Source organism: Dryas octopetala, chromosome 9 (genome assembly GCF_963921425.1).
Source record: "Dryas octopetala chromosome 9, drDryOcto1.1, whole genome shotgun sequence".
Classification (NCBI taxonomy): domain Eukaryota; kingdom Viridiplantae; phylum Streptophyta; class Magnoliopsida; order Rosales; family Rosaceae; genus Dryas; species Dryas octopetala.
In genome coordinates this window covers 7,003,407-7,019,080 of record NC_141374.1, presented here as the reverse complement: position 1 = coordinate 7,019,080, position 15,674 = coordinate 7,003,407, and the positions used below count along the sequence as shown (strand labels likewise).

Sequence of the window (15,674 nt, the reverse complement as noted above, 5' to 3'; positions counted from 1 at the left end):
CAATAACAACAGATAATAATTTAGAAATAGAAATAGAAGGAGAGTTTGAGCGGGGGTGAATCTGCAAAAGAATGTGAGAGCTAGAGAGAGAAAGAGAGAAAAGAAGGTTTGAGAAGGGGGGTGGATCATGATCAAGAAAAGAAGAATGAGAGAATGGGAGAGAGAGAGAGAGAGAAAGAGAGAGAGAGAGAGAGTAAAAAGAAAAGGGGTTTGATGGAGGTGGATTTGCAGAAGAATGTGAGAGCTAAAGAGAGAGAGAGAGAGAGAGAGAAAAGAAGAAGGTTTTAGAAGGGGGTGAATCAGGATCAAGAAAAGAAGAATGAGAGAATGAGAGAGAGAGAGAATAAAAAGAAAAGGGGTTTGACGGGGGTGGATTTGCAGAAGTAGAGGGGGAGGAGAGAAATTCAATCCTCTGTGTTGAGTTCACATCAATTGAGTGGCCGACCCATAAAGAGTCACACATATTAACAGTTGATCAATCGGTCAAACTTAACAGAAGGGTTGCATTGGCCACATTGATTTAAATTGAAAACTACATGTAGTACATTGAAAAAATGAAGACAAACTTGAGAGGGATACTTTATAATAGCCCTAAAAATAAACTACATTTTGATTGTAACTTTTTGAACCATGAAAGCCAAAGTGAATTTTTTTTAACCACATGTAACTTGGCTTACTATATAAGCTTAATATAACAATCCCCATCGCCACAGTAAAATAAATAAAATATCCTGGGATCACAAACTGTGGTCCTGTATAAATAGTTCCACCTTTGGTCTACCGGTGTAACTATTTCCGATAGACATGTAACTGTGTAAGAGCAAGCACACCTTTGCCTAGGCCAAAAGCAAGAATTTAACTCCACATTTTTTAAGGTTTACAAATGTAAAAAGGTAAAGAGTTCAATCAAATCAAAGCACTTATTTGTAAGCATTGGGCTTAGTTGGTCCCACTTAAAGCCGATCAACAACTGAGCTTTAGGCTTTTTCATGTACAATATGTATGTGAATAAGCGAATTCAACCGAGACTTTTATGGTCCCACTAAGGCGTGTTTGGGCCATTCCAAAAAGTTGAAAAACTGAGTAAGCACTTTTGCTAGCTACTTTGGTTTTTGGACGGACGCGGGATCAAGAAGATGACACAAGCACTTCCAATATAATAAGGAGAAAAGTGCTTTTGTCCGACTCACAATGACGTGGATTGAAGGAGCTTGCTTTGGACTACTGCAGCAGCTACATGGAAATCCAAATGCCACAATCAGTGCTGGTTAAGTTTAGCTACCCTCCACACTGCAGTACACATATCGAATGATAATCATATACGCGTTGAATGATAATGTAAACTAAAGTTCACCCGGTTGTGAGATCTGATTTGAACTCGGACATTATACGACGATATATGATGAATATCCTATACGTGCACGAAAATATTATGTTATAGAATGTACATTATATATTGACACATAGAGACGTTCTAATATAAGATAAGCATCATGTATTAATGTATAGAGATGTTTTAATATAAGATATACATCATGAATCATTGTATATATAGTATCCAAAAGGTCCTCACAACTTGAGTGCTCATGAGAGGACTCTGTTAATATGTTAGATCCACACACTACATTAATCAACGACTATTAATCATTTATACATATGTAAACAATTGATGACGCTAACATTTCTTGTAGAATACAATTAAAGAAGAGTATGTGAGTATGTGGGAATGTGTAGTGTGTTGTTTCACATTGAATAATTATAGCCTTGTGTAAGTACTTTTAAAGGTCTTGAGCCTCTTTTTATATTGCCAATTAATTTTGAATTAGATATTTTAATTTTCTTTAGGGTCTATTGCATGAGAAAAGTGAAAGAAGAACTTACATTTTTTATGGAGCTTCAAAATTCGGAATGGGTGAAAAGATACGGTCGATATCAATCAAAACTTACATAAGAAAAAATAATTACATTCACCAGCATTTGAATTCGTGTTTTCTTGTGTGTTTGTGTGATTTTATAAATTTAAGTTTAGCCAATTTTAATCATCAACAGATTTCTTTCAAATGGGTCAAAAATAAATTTGACCTGCTCCATTTGACATTATACAAAAGAAAAATAATATATGTATTTTGAGTAATATGAGAAAGCACATGTTTGCGACATAAGGTACATAAACAAGCCTAAAAGCAAAAGGATTAAGAGGGTTCAAGAAGATAAGAAATCATTATAATTTGAGTGACTAGACTTGCATCCTACAACTTAATAGGCCTCAAAATATCCCTTTGTCTTTTTGAGAATCTATTTGTAATCCATAAACGTCTGTTTAAGGAAAATAATGATAATTTTGTCAATATTCACCAACTACTAATATAAGAGCTTCATGAAAGTCATAGTCCTCGCCAAGAGATATATGACTTGAGGTGGAAGTCACCGAAGAAAAAGAGCCACTAGATTTAGTACAAATTTTCCCAATGATACACTTCACTCTGCGTGCTATTTCTGATGATAAATAAACAATAGGATATATCATATATCCACATTCCACATGTACATTGTGACACCCAAAACTAACATATATAGATGTAAAGTATTTCACATAAAAAGAAAAAAAGTACAAGGAGGTCTAGATGGATCATAATTTTGAATCTCTGCTTATAAAATACCATACATAGCCATTTGATGATAAGGTAAATATAAAAAATAATCACTCGCTCAACATAGAGTGGGGAATTCCCCGCTTACTTAACCACCCAGTTATGAATTTCAATAATCGGAACTGTTCATATTTTAGATAATCATTCAAAAATCACCCATGCAAAAAATCAGTCAAATCGGAAAGTGTTTAGTCAATGTGTTACTGTCAACATCATTTAAACCTTATTTCACGAATTGTATTTGTCTGCAAAGTTTATAGGACCAAACAATTATCGATTTGACTGATTTTTTACAGGGACGACCCTTAAGGATTGACCTAAAAAATGGACAGTCCTGATCATTGAATTCCTCGCTCTGTGGTGAGCGGGTGGTTAGGTGAGCGGGGAATTCCGGCTCTATGGTGAGCGGGTGATCATTACTGAGATAAACATATATTATACTAAATATTGTATAACATAATTTGAAGTGATTTATTTATTTCTCATACGTACTAATTAGAAAAATGACTCCTCACGCACAATGCATGTGCATAAGATGATGCTTAAGTTATCCCATCGTTCGAGTAAACTATCTCTTATAATCATAATCCTGGACCAAAGCATTGGCTTCTTATGTTATGGGTTAAGGTGGAGAAAATGTAGAGTATGTGAGATGAGTGCATGCATGGCAGGCTCCAAAGTTTGGGTGGAATGAAATTTTAATAATAAATTACTTATAAATTCAGTTTTTGAAATAATTTTAACTGAAAATTCAGCAAAATAAAGAATTAAGTTTCAGTCCAATTTATGTGTGTATGCGGACGCGGAGCAGAAAAACTACACTGCCGAGCCGAGCACTCGACAATGAACTGAGGAATCGGCAGGGAGAGCACTCGGTGCTTTTTACTTGCAGATGCTTCTTTTTTTGCTTGCAGGTGCATTTATTTGTTTGCATATGCATCTTTTTTGCTTGCAGGTGCATTTTTTTTTTTCTTGAAGATGCATATTTCTTACTTGCAGATGTAGGTTAGCTTGTAGATGTGGGTTGCATCTGCAAGTGCTGAGCACTCAACAGATGCTTCACCGAGTGCTCGGTGGGTTTGTCGAGCACTCGGTGAACAATTTGAGTTTCTACTTAAGTTTTGGACCGACTAAAGTTTGACTTAACTTTCTTTCTCATTTTGGACTTTTAATTAAAAAACCCAAATCTTAAAGGTATAAGACTAAGACTTAGTTTGGTATTTCTGTGAGAAAAAAACTGGTGTGAAGTAAAAAAATTGTGAAATAAAGTCAGCTGTAAAGTAAACCAGTTGGATGTTTATAATTAAAAAAATAGACATGATACTTAAAATGCTTTTGACTTATTTGTTTGGTAAAAAACCGGTCTTTTAACTGTTTATAATTTTTTGTTTACAAATTTATATTAAGATTAAAATTGTTAAAAACAAAATCATTAAATAAGTATGCATATTATTTTTGTAGGTATATTATAATTTTAATGGTACAAAAAAATATTGGGGATGATCCTTTGTTATTTTGTATAGAAAATTAAGGATATATTAGACAAATTTTTTATTAATTAGACCCACAACTTTCATTAAGTATAGTTTTGAAAAGCAGGTGGATAACTACTTTTCAAAACTGTAGTTAGTGACTTAAAATAGTGAGGCGAAAAGCAGGTGGATAACTACTTTTCAAAACTGTAGTTAGTGACTTAAAATAGTGAGGCACTACTGTTTTTGGTTTTGTTACCAAACACCAAAACTGTTGTAAGTGACCTAAAACTGTCATTTACAACAACTTTTGATTGTCCAACAACAATTTCAAACGAGCCCTAAGATAATGAGCTAAATAAGAAAAGAAAAGTGAGCTTAAGATAGGTTGAAGTGGGTTACAGATAGTGGTTGAAATGAGCTAGATATGCTCATTGAAGTTGATTGGAGATAGAAATTAACGGTCAGCTGAGATATTTCGAACTGTAAAAAGATTTGGAAGAAGAGAAAATAATCTGGACCATTTGGCTACTTCCCAGATTAGCGAACTAGTGTCTTCGCCCCAGAATGAGAGATGATTTATTAAAAAAAAAAAAAAAAAGGAACCAATTTGAAAGGGAGTAATATGTAATTATCATACTATTTTTAACTTTTAAATTTGTTTTAAATAGTTGGATGTGTGACATTTCCTAAATGACAATTGTCATGCATGTGATTTTTTGTCACTTTTTTAGTTTATTGTTTTCCAATACAACATTGGAACCATTGTTAAAGTTTGTAATTTTAGTGGTAAAGAGCATTTAAACTTGCATCTAAGGTGAGAATTAGCACTTGCTCCTTCTCCTTTATTAGACTAGCCTCCTTTGAATTTAACAAAAAAAAAAAAAAAAATTGGAGCTATGAAGTAACGGTCGCAAGTGAATCTGGCGGGGGAATAAAACTGCAGGGTGTGAACGGAGTTCAAGCTATGTGGATGTGGGGCCAGAGCGCATTGGAATTTTGTGTATGCGTCAGACAAGCAATCTTAAAACTTTCGGTGTTTCTGTGTGTATTTTTGGACTGTTGGTTCCCCTCAAATCCTATATATAACACACCCCACTTCCCACTCTTTTTTACTCTTCCTCCACTTCCTCCTCTTCTTCCACTTTGTTTTCCTTTTGACACCGACTGTTGTTGTTCTACCAATACCACGGGTCATATTCTTTTTCTTTTTTCCCAACTGCCACTGCCACCCAATTCAAAATTTTCTAACTTTAACAAGTTTTAGATGGTTTTGGCTTCTGGGTATTGCGATAGGTTCCAGTTTTGGAAGTTCTAACTAGTTTTGGGTTTGGGTACAAGGGTTTCAGTCTAATTGTGGCATTTGAGCAATATCAGCTTCTGGGTGTTGCTTCAAAGGTCTAAATTGTGTTCCTTTTCATATTTTCATTTTTGGGAATTAAACAAAATTGTGAGGGGGGTTGGTGTGGGGTGACACATTGATCATAAGGAGCACATTTCCAAAGACAATGATTCTGCTGTTCAGCGGGTGCATTCTGTGGAAGTTTTACTCAACTCTTGACAAGAAATCTATTGTTGATAAAAGCTTCTATTTTTGGATCTTCCAGATCTTTAATAGATACAGTGTGGGCACTTAGCTAGAATTTTCATATTACTCCCCATAAACTTCCTACCTCTCTGCTATTGTTATAAGTATTACTAATTTTCTTCAGAAAAAAATATTTGGGCTATTTTGGAGCATTGGATAGAGTTAGGGAAGTGCAGTCATGGGAGCAGCATCACTTCCACCAGGTTTCAGGTTCCACCCAACTGATGAGGAATTGGTGGGATATTACCTTAAAAGAAAAGTGGAGGGGCTTGAATTTGAGCTGGAAGTAATCCCTGTGATCGATTTGTATAAATTCGACCCTTGGGAGTTGCCAGGTAATGGTTAAGTCAATGTTTTTAACCCTTTTGCAAGTAATGATTTCATTGCATTTTTGCCTAGTGTTTTGGTTTCTTCTGAGATTGAATGAACTGCAATGAGTTTGTATGAGCTATGCTGTCACAGGAAAATGGATCATGTTAGTATTATATATATTGTCGTTCATTTGCATTGTGGGTCAAGTTGGTAACTGGTAAGAGAAAAATATAATGGCTTTAAGCAGGTATTAATGGGGTTTCAAATTCTAAACCAATTTGGACAGAAAATGCCAGAAAGCTGATTTTTCATTTTTGTTTATTTGGACTTCTTTTCTTCTTCTTTTTTTATGGACTAAACCTGTGCTAACATCTTTTTCTGACTGGGCATGTGGCCTTTTTTCTTCCAAAAAGCCAAGTTAATTGGCTTTAGATATTCCCCTATAACATTTCCAAGTTAAATAAAGAACAAAAACAGTGAAAGTTGTTTTCTTTTCAAATTCCAATTAGTTTTTCAATAATATGCCATGGGATTCAATGTTGGATTGAGAAAGTTTAGCAATTTGATATATATGAGTTTTTTTATTGCAGAAAAATCATTCCTTCCAAGAAGAGATATGGAATGGTTCTTCTTCTGTCCACGGGATCGAAAGTACCCAAATGGTTCGAGAACAAACAGAGCTACTAAGGCTGGTTACTGGAAAGCCACTGGAAAAGATCGGAAGGTTGTCTGTCAGTCCAGCACTGTGACCGGATATCGCAAGACCCTTGTTTTCTATCGTGGTCGTGCTCCTTTAGGGGATCGAACGGACTGGATCATGCATGAGTACCGCCTCTGTGATGATCTTCCCCAAGGGTCACCAGGTCATCAGGTACATCCAAAATCTCATGAAATGGTTTAGCTTCATATACATTTGTCTGTTAAACAGTCTCAATAGCTTAATGCTGAAATTATCCATTTTAAAGAGCTTTTGATGCTTATAAATTCAAAAAAATGAAGTTGTATTTGGCATTTTGATAATCTTTGCAGGGAGTTTTTGCTTTGTGTCGTGTTGTTAAAAAGAATGAGCATGCACAGAGGACGAATGATTCCCATGGAGAACCCAAGCCCAAGAGGGTAGGCAGTACTTCGAGCAATGGGGATTTGACCTCAACAACGATCTCGAACGAGCCCTTGAACATCTCTGCTGATATATCATCTCAAGGGAGTTACCTGTATAATGAGAGTTGTTATTCAAGCCATATTACTTCACCATATGGAGTTAGTCCAATGGCGCAGTTTGAGCCAGCTTTAAGAGAGACCAATCCTGCAGACTTCTGGGTCTCACCTGATTTAATTCTTGATTCTTCAAAGGTATTGATGTGAGAAAAGTAAGAAGAAGTTTCAAGGACTTAATGTTCATATTGTTATAGCTTTCTCAAATATTTTTCCTTGGGCTTACTGCAGGACTACCCACAGTTACGAAATGCCATGCCTGATTACTTTCCGCAGTGTGAGTTTCCAAGCGCAATGTCGCCATGGCAGTCATATGAACACAGTGAAATTTCGCCTAGTTCTTCATTCTCAAATTTCACCGGGGATGTTAGAATGGCGGATGATCTGAGTCAAATAGGCGGCATGTCACCTTTCTCAGGACACACAGACTACATGGGTTATTGTGGGAATGAGGAAATGCATTTTGAAGGTTTTGACCAGACTAGTTCACTGGGATACCCAAAACACTTCTGAAAAGAAAAGAAAGAATGAAAGATCATTGTGGCTCTTTTTTTTCAATGCAGGGTCTGAAACATGGGATAACCAAGCTCCAATTTGCAGGCAAGTGAGCGCAGATGGGAGTTTGGGGGAACTTGGAGGTCTATGGTTGCAGGACGACAATATGATCATTGTGATATAGGGGTTTCACCGGTGCAGGATTGATCAACTGGACTACAATGTATTGCGTCATCCGGAAGGGATATCCAAGACAACGCCTTTTAACGTTGGTTCTTGGTAGTAAAAAATGATTAGTACTCTTCTTTTACATATAATGAATGGTTTGTTTTCTCTGCAAAAGTACTATCTGTACCTAATCAGTTGTCTGGAGTTGTTTCAGAAGCCAGCTATGATTTTATTATTATGCTGTCAATTAGTATCCCTGGGTGATAATCACTTTTATCGATTGCACCAGGAGTTGGTTTTGGAATAGCTGTACTTTTTTACAATGTAAGCTTTTTAAATGTAAGCTACCTTGTGGTTATATATATACAGTGTAATTTTCTATGCCTTGTGCATTTGGAAGCATCATTATATATTGATTCCTTGTATTACAGCAGTAAACAGCCATTGTTTAGTTCTCTTGCTTCTTGCCTTCTAATGGTTGATCTATTTTAACTACTTTGCACTTTTAAAAGGCAAAGAATATTAAGTTTGTAAGTATGCAAGGTAAAGACTAAAGAGAAAAAAGAGAAAAGTGGTTGGGCATGTGAACTGAAGACTGTACTTGTGTCTCAACTTTCAACCACCAAAGTGGCCATCTTCAACCACTGTTTTCGTCAAATTATTGAGGTTTTACAAACTTAATATTCTCTCAAGATTTAAAGATAGTGATAAAGTTTACTTTTTAAGAGTTGATAAGCCATTCCATTAATAAGTTACTTTCTGCAGACACATTCTTTAAACTTTTTGTTGGTTTATAATCAATGGACTTGGTGGGGGTCACTTGGGTTTTGGTAGATAGCTAAAAAGAGTTTCACTCCTAGAATTGCATTGCATCATCATATGGAGATTCACATCCTATATTGCACTTGATCTTTTATTTTGGTATCTTCCAATCAAAATTACACTGTAACTTTCAGATCTTACAGCATATCTGATATTACATAGAAAAGTATAAGGGTGAGGGACCCGTGATAGATTACCATTTACCACCACTCATCTACTCTAAAGCTACAACTGATGAATTGCTATTTTGTATGGCTTGCAATCAAAGGTTGGGAGCTAATTAAGCTGGTGTTGCCATGTGAGAAGTCCAGTACTATTTGTTCTTTAGAAGGGAAATGGAGTTCAGGATCTCTTAAAATTTTTAGTTGAACAATTACACTGTTATAAAAAATTTGAGTCATTAGGAACCCGAACCACGAAACACATGGAAGTCAATATAATCGAGAGGTTGCAGGACTCAAACTCAATATCTCCTACTTCAATACGATAATAAATTTGTTTAGTTTACAAAAGGGTCCCAAAAAATTACGTGTTGAGATGTGGGACAACAATAGTTTAGAGTTCACATCATTTTTGGCTATGACCTCTGAAAGCAAACCTTTGTAAGAGTTCTGTCTTTAAGGTTCAATAATAAGAACTGTTTAAATTAAGCTGGAATATTATTTTAATTTGGTAATTAACAGTGTGAAGTGCTGTTGCCTGTTGTATACCACACTTGGAGAGAAAGCAATGTTAGGATGCATGAGAACAACAATATATAAAGACTAGAAACCATATTACTAATTGTCATTAGAGAAGTTAATGCATGTACTGATGAAAGCTAAGACAGACTAAAGGACTCTCTGCATGAATAAGAGTTGTATTAAATTGGAACTTCAATTTTGCTCCCTAATTTGGCAGTTGGTGTTGTTGGGTATGATATCAAAATTTCAACCATTCTTCTTCCACTGAGTTCTTTTTAGACAACCCCAAACTCAGATTTTCTTATGAAAGTGCCACACCTCATGGTGTGAACGCTAAAGTAAAAGAAACAAACTATAACTTTAGCTTGTAACAATAGATTTAATAAGGGCAGAATGCCTTGAAAGTTCATAAAATTAAAAGGTGCCAGCCAGAGAGTTTCCAATAAATGTACATTTCTCTCAGCTGAAGTTTTCCAATTGTTCCCTGCCCCCTCCATCACCTTGTTAAGCATCTTGATAAAGAGACTATGCTATTGTGACACTTTAGGAATGCTATCCTGAAAGGCCAATAATTTGCTCTTTTGTGTCCAAGACCCACCATTATTTTTTAAATCAGATTCTCCCGCCCCCCTACTACTTCATTCTCAGCACCTACTGCTTGGCCTAAAGTATCGAATAAGCGCGCACTTTTTTCTTTTGAGAAAATTCTAAAGGGACCGTATTAATTTAACGCATGATGTGATAGTTGATGCATATTTATTACATCAATTATTATTATGACCAATTGTTAATTAACGCATCAATTGTCACATCATGTGGTCAGGAAATGTGATCGATCCCTCTAGGGTTACTCTTTCCTTTGTTCTAGGAGTATGCTCCACTTGTGTTGGTTGAAAAAGAAATGAGGAAGTATCTGCATCAGAAAAGTAAAAGGGCTCATGTCAGTGAAGGTGTAATATGGTAGGTCCTATTTCTTTGCAAGTCTCTTCTGCATAATTTGAGATCAATGGGGTGAGCCTAAAATGATTTAATTTGCTGCTGGGAACCATGTAGAGAAAAGGGGTGTTATAGAAGTTCAGTATACCATTATGGTTTAGTACAAGCTCGCAATTTGAGGACTACAATAAACTTCAACTTCTTCAATGGTTGCTCTAGACTCATCCCCAAAAAGTGACTCCTTCCCATCTTCCCTCTTTGCATATGACAATCCTAATCTAGATTTGGCTTGCCTTAAATCACCAATACCGGAATTGGTATCCGGGCCCGCAAACCCACCCATAACAGGCGCTAGAGGTGGCCCAATAAGCAGCCCGTCAGCCCCAAATTGTGGCCCTCCCCGAGCATAATCAAAAAGGGCTGCACCACTGCCTCCTACTTTGGGCAGAACAATTGGGTCAGCTTTTACATTGTCTGTCCAGTAGAAGAGGAATGCATCAAAAGTGTCATAGTAATCATCTGTGCTTCTGTAGCCTTCAGGGTTGAATGCACCAAACTTGAAGGACTTGTTTGTGTAGCCAATTATGGCACATGGCCCCTTGAAGTCACAGCAGTTGTGGAAATTAGTGGCACTAAATCCATCAATGGTAGCCTTATAGCAGCACTTCAGTTCCCTACCTGCCCAAAATCATATTCATAACTTGGGTGTCATTTTGTTGCTGTTGCAGCTCATTTTGTTCAGTGCTAAGTGTCTCATTTTAGTGTAAGAGTTCTTTTTGTGGCCAAGTTTATTGTATGCTGTCCAAGTGATCAATAAAAAGAACAGCTAAGAAACTATTAATTATATCTTATATTGGTGCGATTTAGATTTTAGGATTCCACTTTCTACTATAATACATGCTAATAAGACAAAGCACAAATTGAAGACCCTAATCTTAGATCTGTTCTCATATTTTATGTCTCTCATAATGACATCTACAACAAAACCACCATTATATGCTTGTATTTGTACTATTCTTAATTTTGGTAAGAGGCAAGTGGTTGCTAGAGGTTTTGTATATCAGACATGCACAAGAATTATGGGTTTTTATTATGTAAGTGATGAAGAATATCAGATATATCATTAGTGATGCATGTGCATTGAAATTGAGAGGGAGAGAGAGAGTAAATATACCCCTTAAGAATGTTTTGTCAAGAAGAGAAGGTGAGAATGGAAGATCAGTATCATGGTACTTGGTCTGTGGCCTTTCATCCTCTTTTCTTTTGCCTATATTCCACCCAAATAAGCTATACGGACTTCTCTTCCACCCATAAGATACACTGTTTGAGAAACAACAAGCCATCTGCAGATGATGGCTAATTAATCCACACCCAACACTCTCATTCACTAGTATAGTATTCTCACAGTCACAAATATTGGCAAAACCTTCAGTTTTCAGTATCTTATCCTTATTCTTTCTCTACCCTTAAATTGACACGTGTCATGCACTTATTGATTTAATCTACTGATGCTGAAAAACCCAGTTTGGTGCTATGTGATTAGTCCTGCATTGGATTCAACTTCATCCAGAATTATAATTCCAACAATGAATTTATATCATTTAAATAGTAAATTGGTAAGATAAAACTTGTTAAAATTCTACATGGGCCTATTCTACGTTACAACAAGTTTTATTTAGTTGATATCAAATGAATCCCATGATACCCATGCCTATATATAGGAAGTTTGTTAAAAACTATAACAAATGGGTCCATAGCTCAGTGGTAGAGCATTTGACTGCAGATCAAGAGGTCACCGGTTCGAACCCGGTTGGGCCCTTCAAAATTTTGCTTTTTAGTAGTCTCTTTTGTAATCAGTATGTTAAGAAACCTGGAAACATAAACTAATTATAATGGAACCTCGACAAATTCTTTAATCCCATCAAAATAATCAGTATGTTAAGAAATCTGGCTTTGATTGCTACCATTTGGAGTCGGTTATTATCTGGTATGAATGATGAACATTCTTGTATAAAAATATTTCTAATAGTTTCATTCAACAATAATAAGCCAGCCACTGCCAATAAGTGCTTTTACTAGAGCTTTTGTTTTAACAACTAATCAAACCCATGTGAGGGCAATTGGTTTTGAGCAACATTCACTTGTGGTCTCTCACAAGTCACAACAATGTTCTCATCACCATGTTCATACTCTTTGAAGCATGCAATCCTTCCCAACTCCTCAACCTCCTCAATCACATTCTCAAGCTTTGCCACTGTCTCTACCAGCAGAGAAGCAAAAGCAGCAAAAGGAAGTGCTTCCGAGAACTCGAGGCTGGTGATGGCGATTTTGCTCAGCTGTGGCCTCAGGAACTTCCTCTCAGGTGGCTCCTTTGCCTGCTGGTCAGAGCTTACCCTCTTGTTTTTCCATTCCATCAATGCTGAGCTGTCTGTTTTCACACTTGACAACGAGACCCCCGAGTTTTTTTGCGTGGCGTGTGCAGCTGCTAGAGCAAGCATGTTGGTGGCCTGGTTGCTGTTGGAGCCTAGGAACAGCCTTGGCTGTGATTTTATGGCGGTGTTGAGGTCTTGGAGAGCTTCGTGGAGGTGATCGGAGAGTATCTCCGGGGAGCAATGGCGACGATTTCTGATGCTGTTGGCAAGCTCCATTAGTCCTTTTGATACTTCTCCTGCAAGTCTATTGCAGGGGTCCTTGAATAGAGCTCGAACGGATCTTGGGGTCTGCAAAATAAATTTTTAAAAATGACATTGAATTATTAGGAAAAAAGGCCAAAATGAGATTCCCTTTTTTGTTGATGCCTGTGAAACTATTTTCCAATCTGTGATCTGTCACAAAAAGAAGACGGATGAATAATTCAAGGCTACCTGTGACATACTTTTTGAAAGCATGTGGACGCTTCTTTTTTAAAATCTAAATATAATTAGGAACTAATTATGGGGTTCACTGGCATATAATCATAACCCTCATCATCCTTATAATTTAGTCTTCTTTTTTTCCTCTCTCTTGGAATGTATACCAAATAGGGCATATGCATATATTAGAATAATTTTCTGGGGCATACCATGCCATATTATCTGTGCAGCAGTAGCAATGAGTTCGTTTTAAGTCCTTAATGAACCGATTGGTGTGTAGAGCTTGTGTTACCTGAATTTCAGTTCGTAGACATCCATGTAGAGCTACGACAGTGTATCCAAAATGGCGAAGAACCGTGCCCAATTTCACGTATTGCTGCCATGGAAATCTGTAGCAGTGTCTTGAATGCCTTGGTTCCCAACTTGCATGTAGCGCCTGCACATATGGCAATGCCAAAAATATTGAAGGGGCAAAGCAAATTCATAAACTATCCTTGAAGTTGGATATGATAAATGAATGAAATTAACCAAATATTTCAAATTAAGGACCTACCATGGTTTCATCAAGAGATTTAGAGTCCAAAACAGCCTTATAACCCTCATATATGGGATCCTCTGTTGATTTGTCTTGGGTTGCTTCTATGTCTCCATCTTTGAAGTACTCATTGACACAAGCTGCAAAATCATACATTACTCATTATTCTATCATTGGCATCATTGGGCCAGAAGAAAATATTCATATTTACTTTACAAGTTTGAGGTCTTTGATCTTCATGCCTTCTATATAATTCACAATTTGAGCAGCAGTTATTGACATTAGGGTAATGTTCTCTTGCTAGTTATCTAGCATGTTATACTATTAGACTACAAATCTGGACTAGAGATTTAAACGATATGTCACCTAATCAATGGTTCAGATTGACAGTCTAACAAAATAATATGCTACAAAATCAGGCAAGAGAAAATTTTCCGTTGACATAATGAATATAAAGTAGTGATATTGTAATGATCAACTTTGCATACCTTCAATAGATCTAGCTAGGCCATCAAGCTTGAAGGCAGTGGAACTATGGAGCTCTTCTCCTGACCAATTTGGAAATATCAATAGAGTCATTAGTAGGCAGACACCACAGCCTATGGCAATGGTGAAGAAGCGGTCATGAGCGATCTTCAAGACATTGTCAACGCGGTAGCTTGACACAGTGATCAGATTGAAGGTCAAGAGAAAGATCACAACTCCATAGTCATAGTTCTTCCTAATATAAGGAAAGAACCTCATGTATGTAGCTGCAGCTCCTGCCAATCAAAAATGAAAAGATAGCAAAATATGAGTGCTGTTTTTTAAAGGCCAACTTTGGTTTTCAAAGAAGATACAGACTAGCATAAGGTACTGATAAATTTAGCAAAATGAGAAAGCTTAAATAGACAGATTATGTGTAAATGTCATTAAGAGATTGCTTAGTTAACAAAGATCATGAGCTTACCTATCACAAAAACTGCAGCTCCAATGAAAACTGCTCGAAAAATATGACCAGATGCATGTGCAATGTACTCAATGAAAAATGCCAATGATCCAGCTAACAGTGTCCCCAATCCTCTGTTCAGTCCTTTGCATATAGTTGCCCCTATTGTCAAACAACAATAAAAGCTTAAAACATATATTTGGCTTAATTTAAACGAAACTCAGTTGGGCTATTTTGTACCTGCAGTGAACTCTAGCACAACAACCACAGTCATGACAGCCCAAATAGCATTCTGCCCAATTCCACTGAACAGTGGCTGTATCAGATATAACAAGGAAACCAGTGTCAAAGACAAACCAACTTTCAAAGCATGGATCACCCTCCTCGGATCTTCTCGTCCCACAGTCCACACTGTCTGCCACGCCAAACCAGGAAATCTTTTCATTTTATCAACAATAATTTGCTTACGCTTCTCGGCATTCCCTTTGCTTTTGTTGCCACAATTGTTAGCAGCCATTTCCAAGTCCATGCCTGCATGAACTTTGGGAAACATATAGGAAAGCCCGAAAAAAAAAAATCAGAGAAGGCAAAAACAAAGTGAATTGGTGGAGGGAATTATAGTGGGGAAGTTTGATATATAAATTCAGTTTAAGGAACAAGACCATGCAGCCATAATGTGGGAAGGAATAAAATAATGTTGATTATTTGTTTAAGTGGCTGGCTGGGAGTCTTTGTTGTATTATGCAGAGAACCCCAAGTTTTTGTGATACAGGTTAGTGTTACTTTATAGGGAGAGAGAAGGTGAGATTGGTGACTCTTGCTACATTCACATGCCTAGCATAAAAGTTGCACACATATTAATTGTGGGTTGCTTTCACAAGTGCTAAGAGTCAATACAAAATGGAAAACTGATTTTACTGGAGGGTAGGTAGGATTTTGATCAAAATCAATTCAAAGTTGTTTTCTAACTCTTGGATCTGTTTGGTTTCCAATTAGCAAATTCATCTCCACTCTTAT

The 15,674-nt window shown here is 36.7% G+C and overlaps 3 protein-coding genes and 1 non-coding gene across 4 annotated transcripts; 2 read left to right on the top strand and 2 right to left on the bottom strand.

Moving 5' to 3' along the window:
- The first annotated feature begins 5,294 nt into the window (after positions 1-5,294).
- On the top strand, positions 5,295-8,259 carry LOC147273517 (NAC domain-containing protein 71-like). The gene is made up of 5 exons (XM_086256320.1): positions 5,295-6,046; positions 6,614-6,894; positions 7,053-7,376; positions 7,470-7,707; positions 7,802-8,259. Exons 1-5 carry the CDS (start codon positions 5,890-5,892, stop codon positions 7,915-7,917), a joined length of 1,116 nt encoding a protein of 371 aa, XP_086112446.1. The 5' UTR covers positions 5,295-5,889; the 3' UTR covers positions 7,918-8,259.
- A 1,486-nt stretch (positions 8,260-9,745) lies between these two features.
- LOC147273516 (TLDc domain protein) lies at positions 9,746-11,756 on the bottom strand. Its single transcript, XM_086227362.1, has 3 exons — positions 11,517-11,756; positions 10,491-11,020; positions 9,746-10,319 (listed from the first exon to the last, which is right to left on the bottom strand). Exons 1-2 carry the CDS (start codon positions 11,683-11,685, stop codon positions 10,500-10,502), a joined length of 690 nt encoding a protein of 229 aa, XP_086083488.1. The 5' UTR covers positions 11,686-11,756; the 3' UTR covers positions 9,746-10,319; positions 10,491-10,499.
- Positions 11,757-12,089: 333 nt separating this feature from the next.
- On the top strand, positions 12,090-12,161 carry TRNAC-GCA (transfer RNA cysteine (anticodon GCA)). The gene has a single exon. It is a non-coding gene; the product is annotated as a tRNA-Cys (tRNA).
- Positions 12,162-12,319: 158 nt separating this feature from the next.
- On the bottom strand, positions 12,320-15,414 carry LOC147273514 (aluminum-activated malate transporter 12-like). Its single transcript, XM_086256643.1, has 6 exons — positions 14,898-15,414; positions 14,679-14,819; positions 14,218-14,490; positions 13,748-13,869; positions 13,487-13,630; positions 12,320-13,062 (listed from the first exon to the last, which is right to left on the bottom strand). Exons 1-6 carry the CDS (start codon positions 15,208-15,210, stop codon positions 12,439-12,441), a joined length of 1,617 nt encoding a protein of 538 aa, XP_086112769.1. The 5' UTR covers positions 15,211-15,414; the 3' UTR covers positions 12,320-12,438.
- Between the last annotated feature and the right edge of the window lie 260 nt (positions 15,415-15,674).

What these genes read in the sequence shown, in the direction of transcription:
- LOC147273517 (XM_086256320.1), top strand. Translation starts at nt 5,890, where the DNA reads ATGGGAGCAGCATCACTTCCACCAGGTTTCAGGTTCCACCCAACTGAT. An exon ending in CGACCCTTGGGAGTTGCCAG is followed by an intron (nt 6,047 to 6,613) that starts GTAATGGTTAAG and finishes TTTTTATTGCAG; the next exon opens with AAAAATCATTCCTTCCAAGA. An exon ending in AAGGGTCACCAGGTCATCAG is followed by an intron (nt 6,895 to 7,052) that starts GTACATCCAAAA and finishes TAATCTTTGCAG; the next exon opens with GGAGTTTTTGCTTTGTGTCG.
- LOC147273516 (XM_086227362.1), bottom strand. Translation starts at nt 11,685, where the DNA reads ATGGCTTGTTGTTTCTCAAACAGTGTATCTTATGGGTGGAAGAGAAGT. An exon ending in TGACAAAACATTCTTAAGGG is followed by an intron (nt 11,021 to 11,516) that starts GTATATTTACTC and finishes GATTTTGGGCAG; the next exon opens with GTAGGGAACTGAAGTGCTGC.
- LOC147273514 (XM_086256643.1), bottom strand. Translation starts at nt 15,210, where the DNA reads ATGTTTCCCAAAGTTCATGCAGGCATGGACTTGGAAATGGCTGCTAAC. An exon ending in TGTGCTAGAGTTCACTGCAG is followed by an intron (nt 14,820 to 14,897) that starts GTACAAAATAGC and finishes GTTTGACAATAG; the next exon opens with GGGCAACTATATGCAAAGGA. An exon ending in AGCTGCAGTTTTTGTGATAG is followed by an intron (nt 14,491 to 14,678) that starts GTAAGCTCATGA and finishes TTTGATTGGCAG; the next exon opens with GAGCTGCAGCTACATACATG.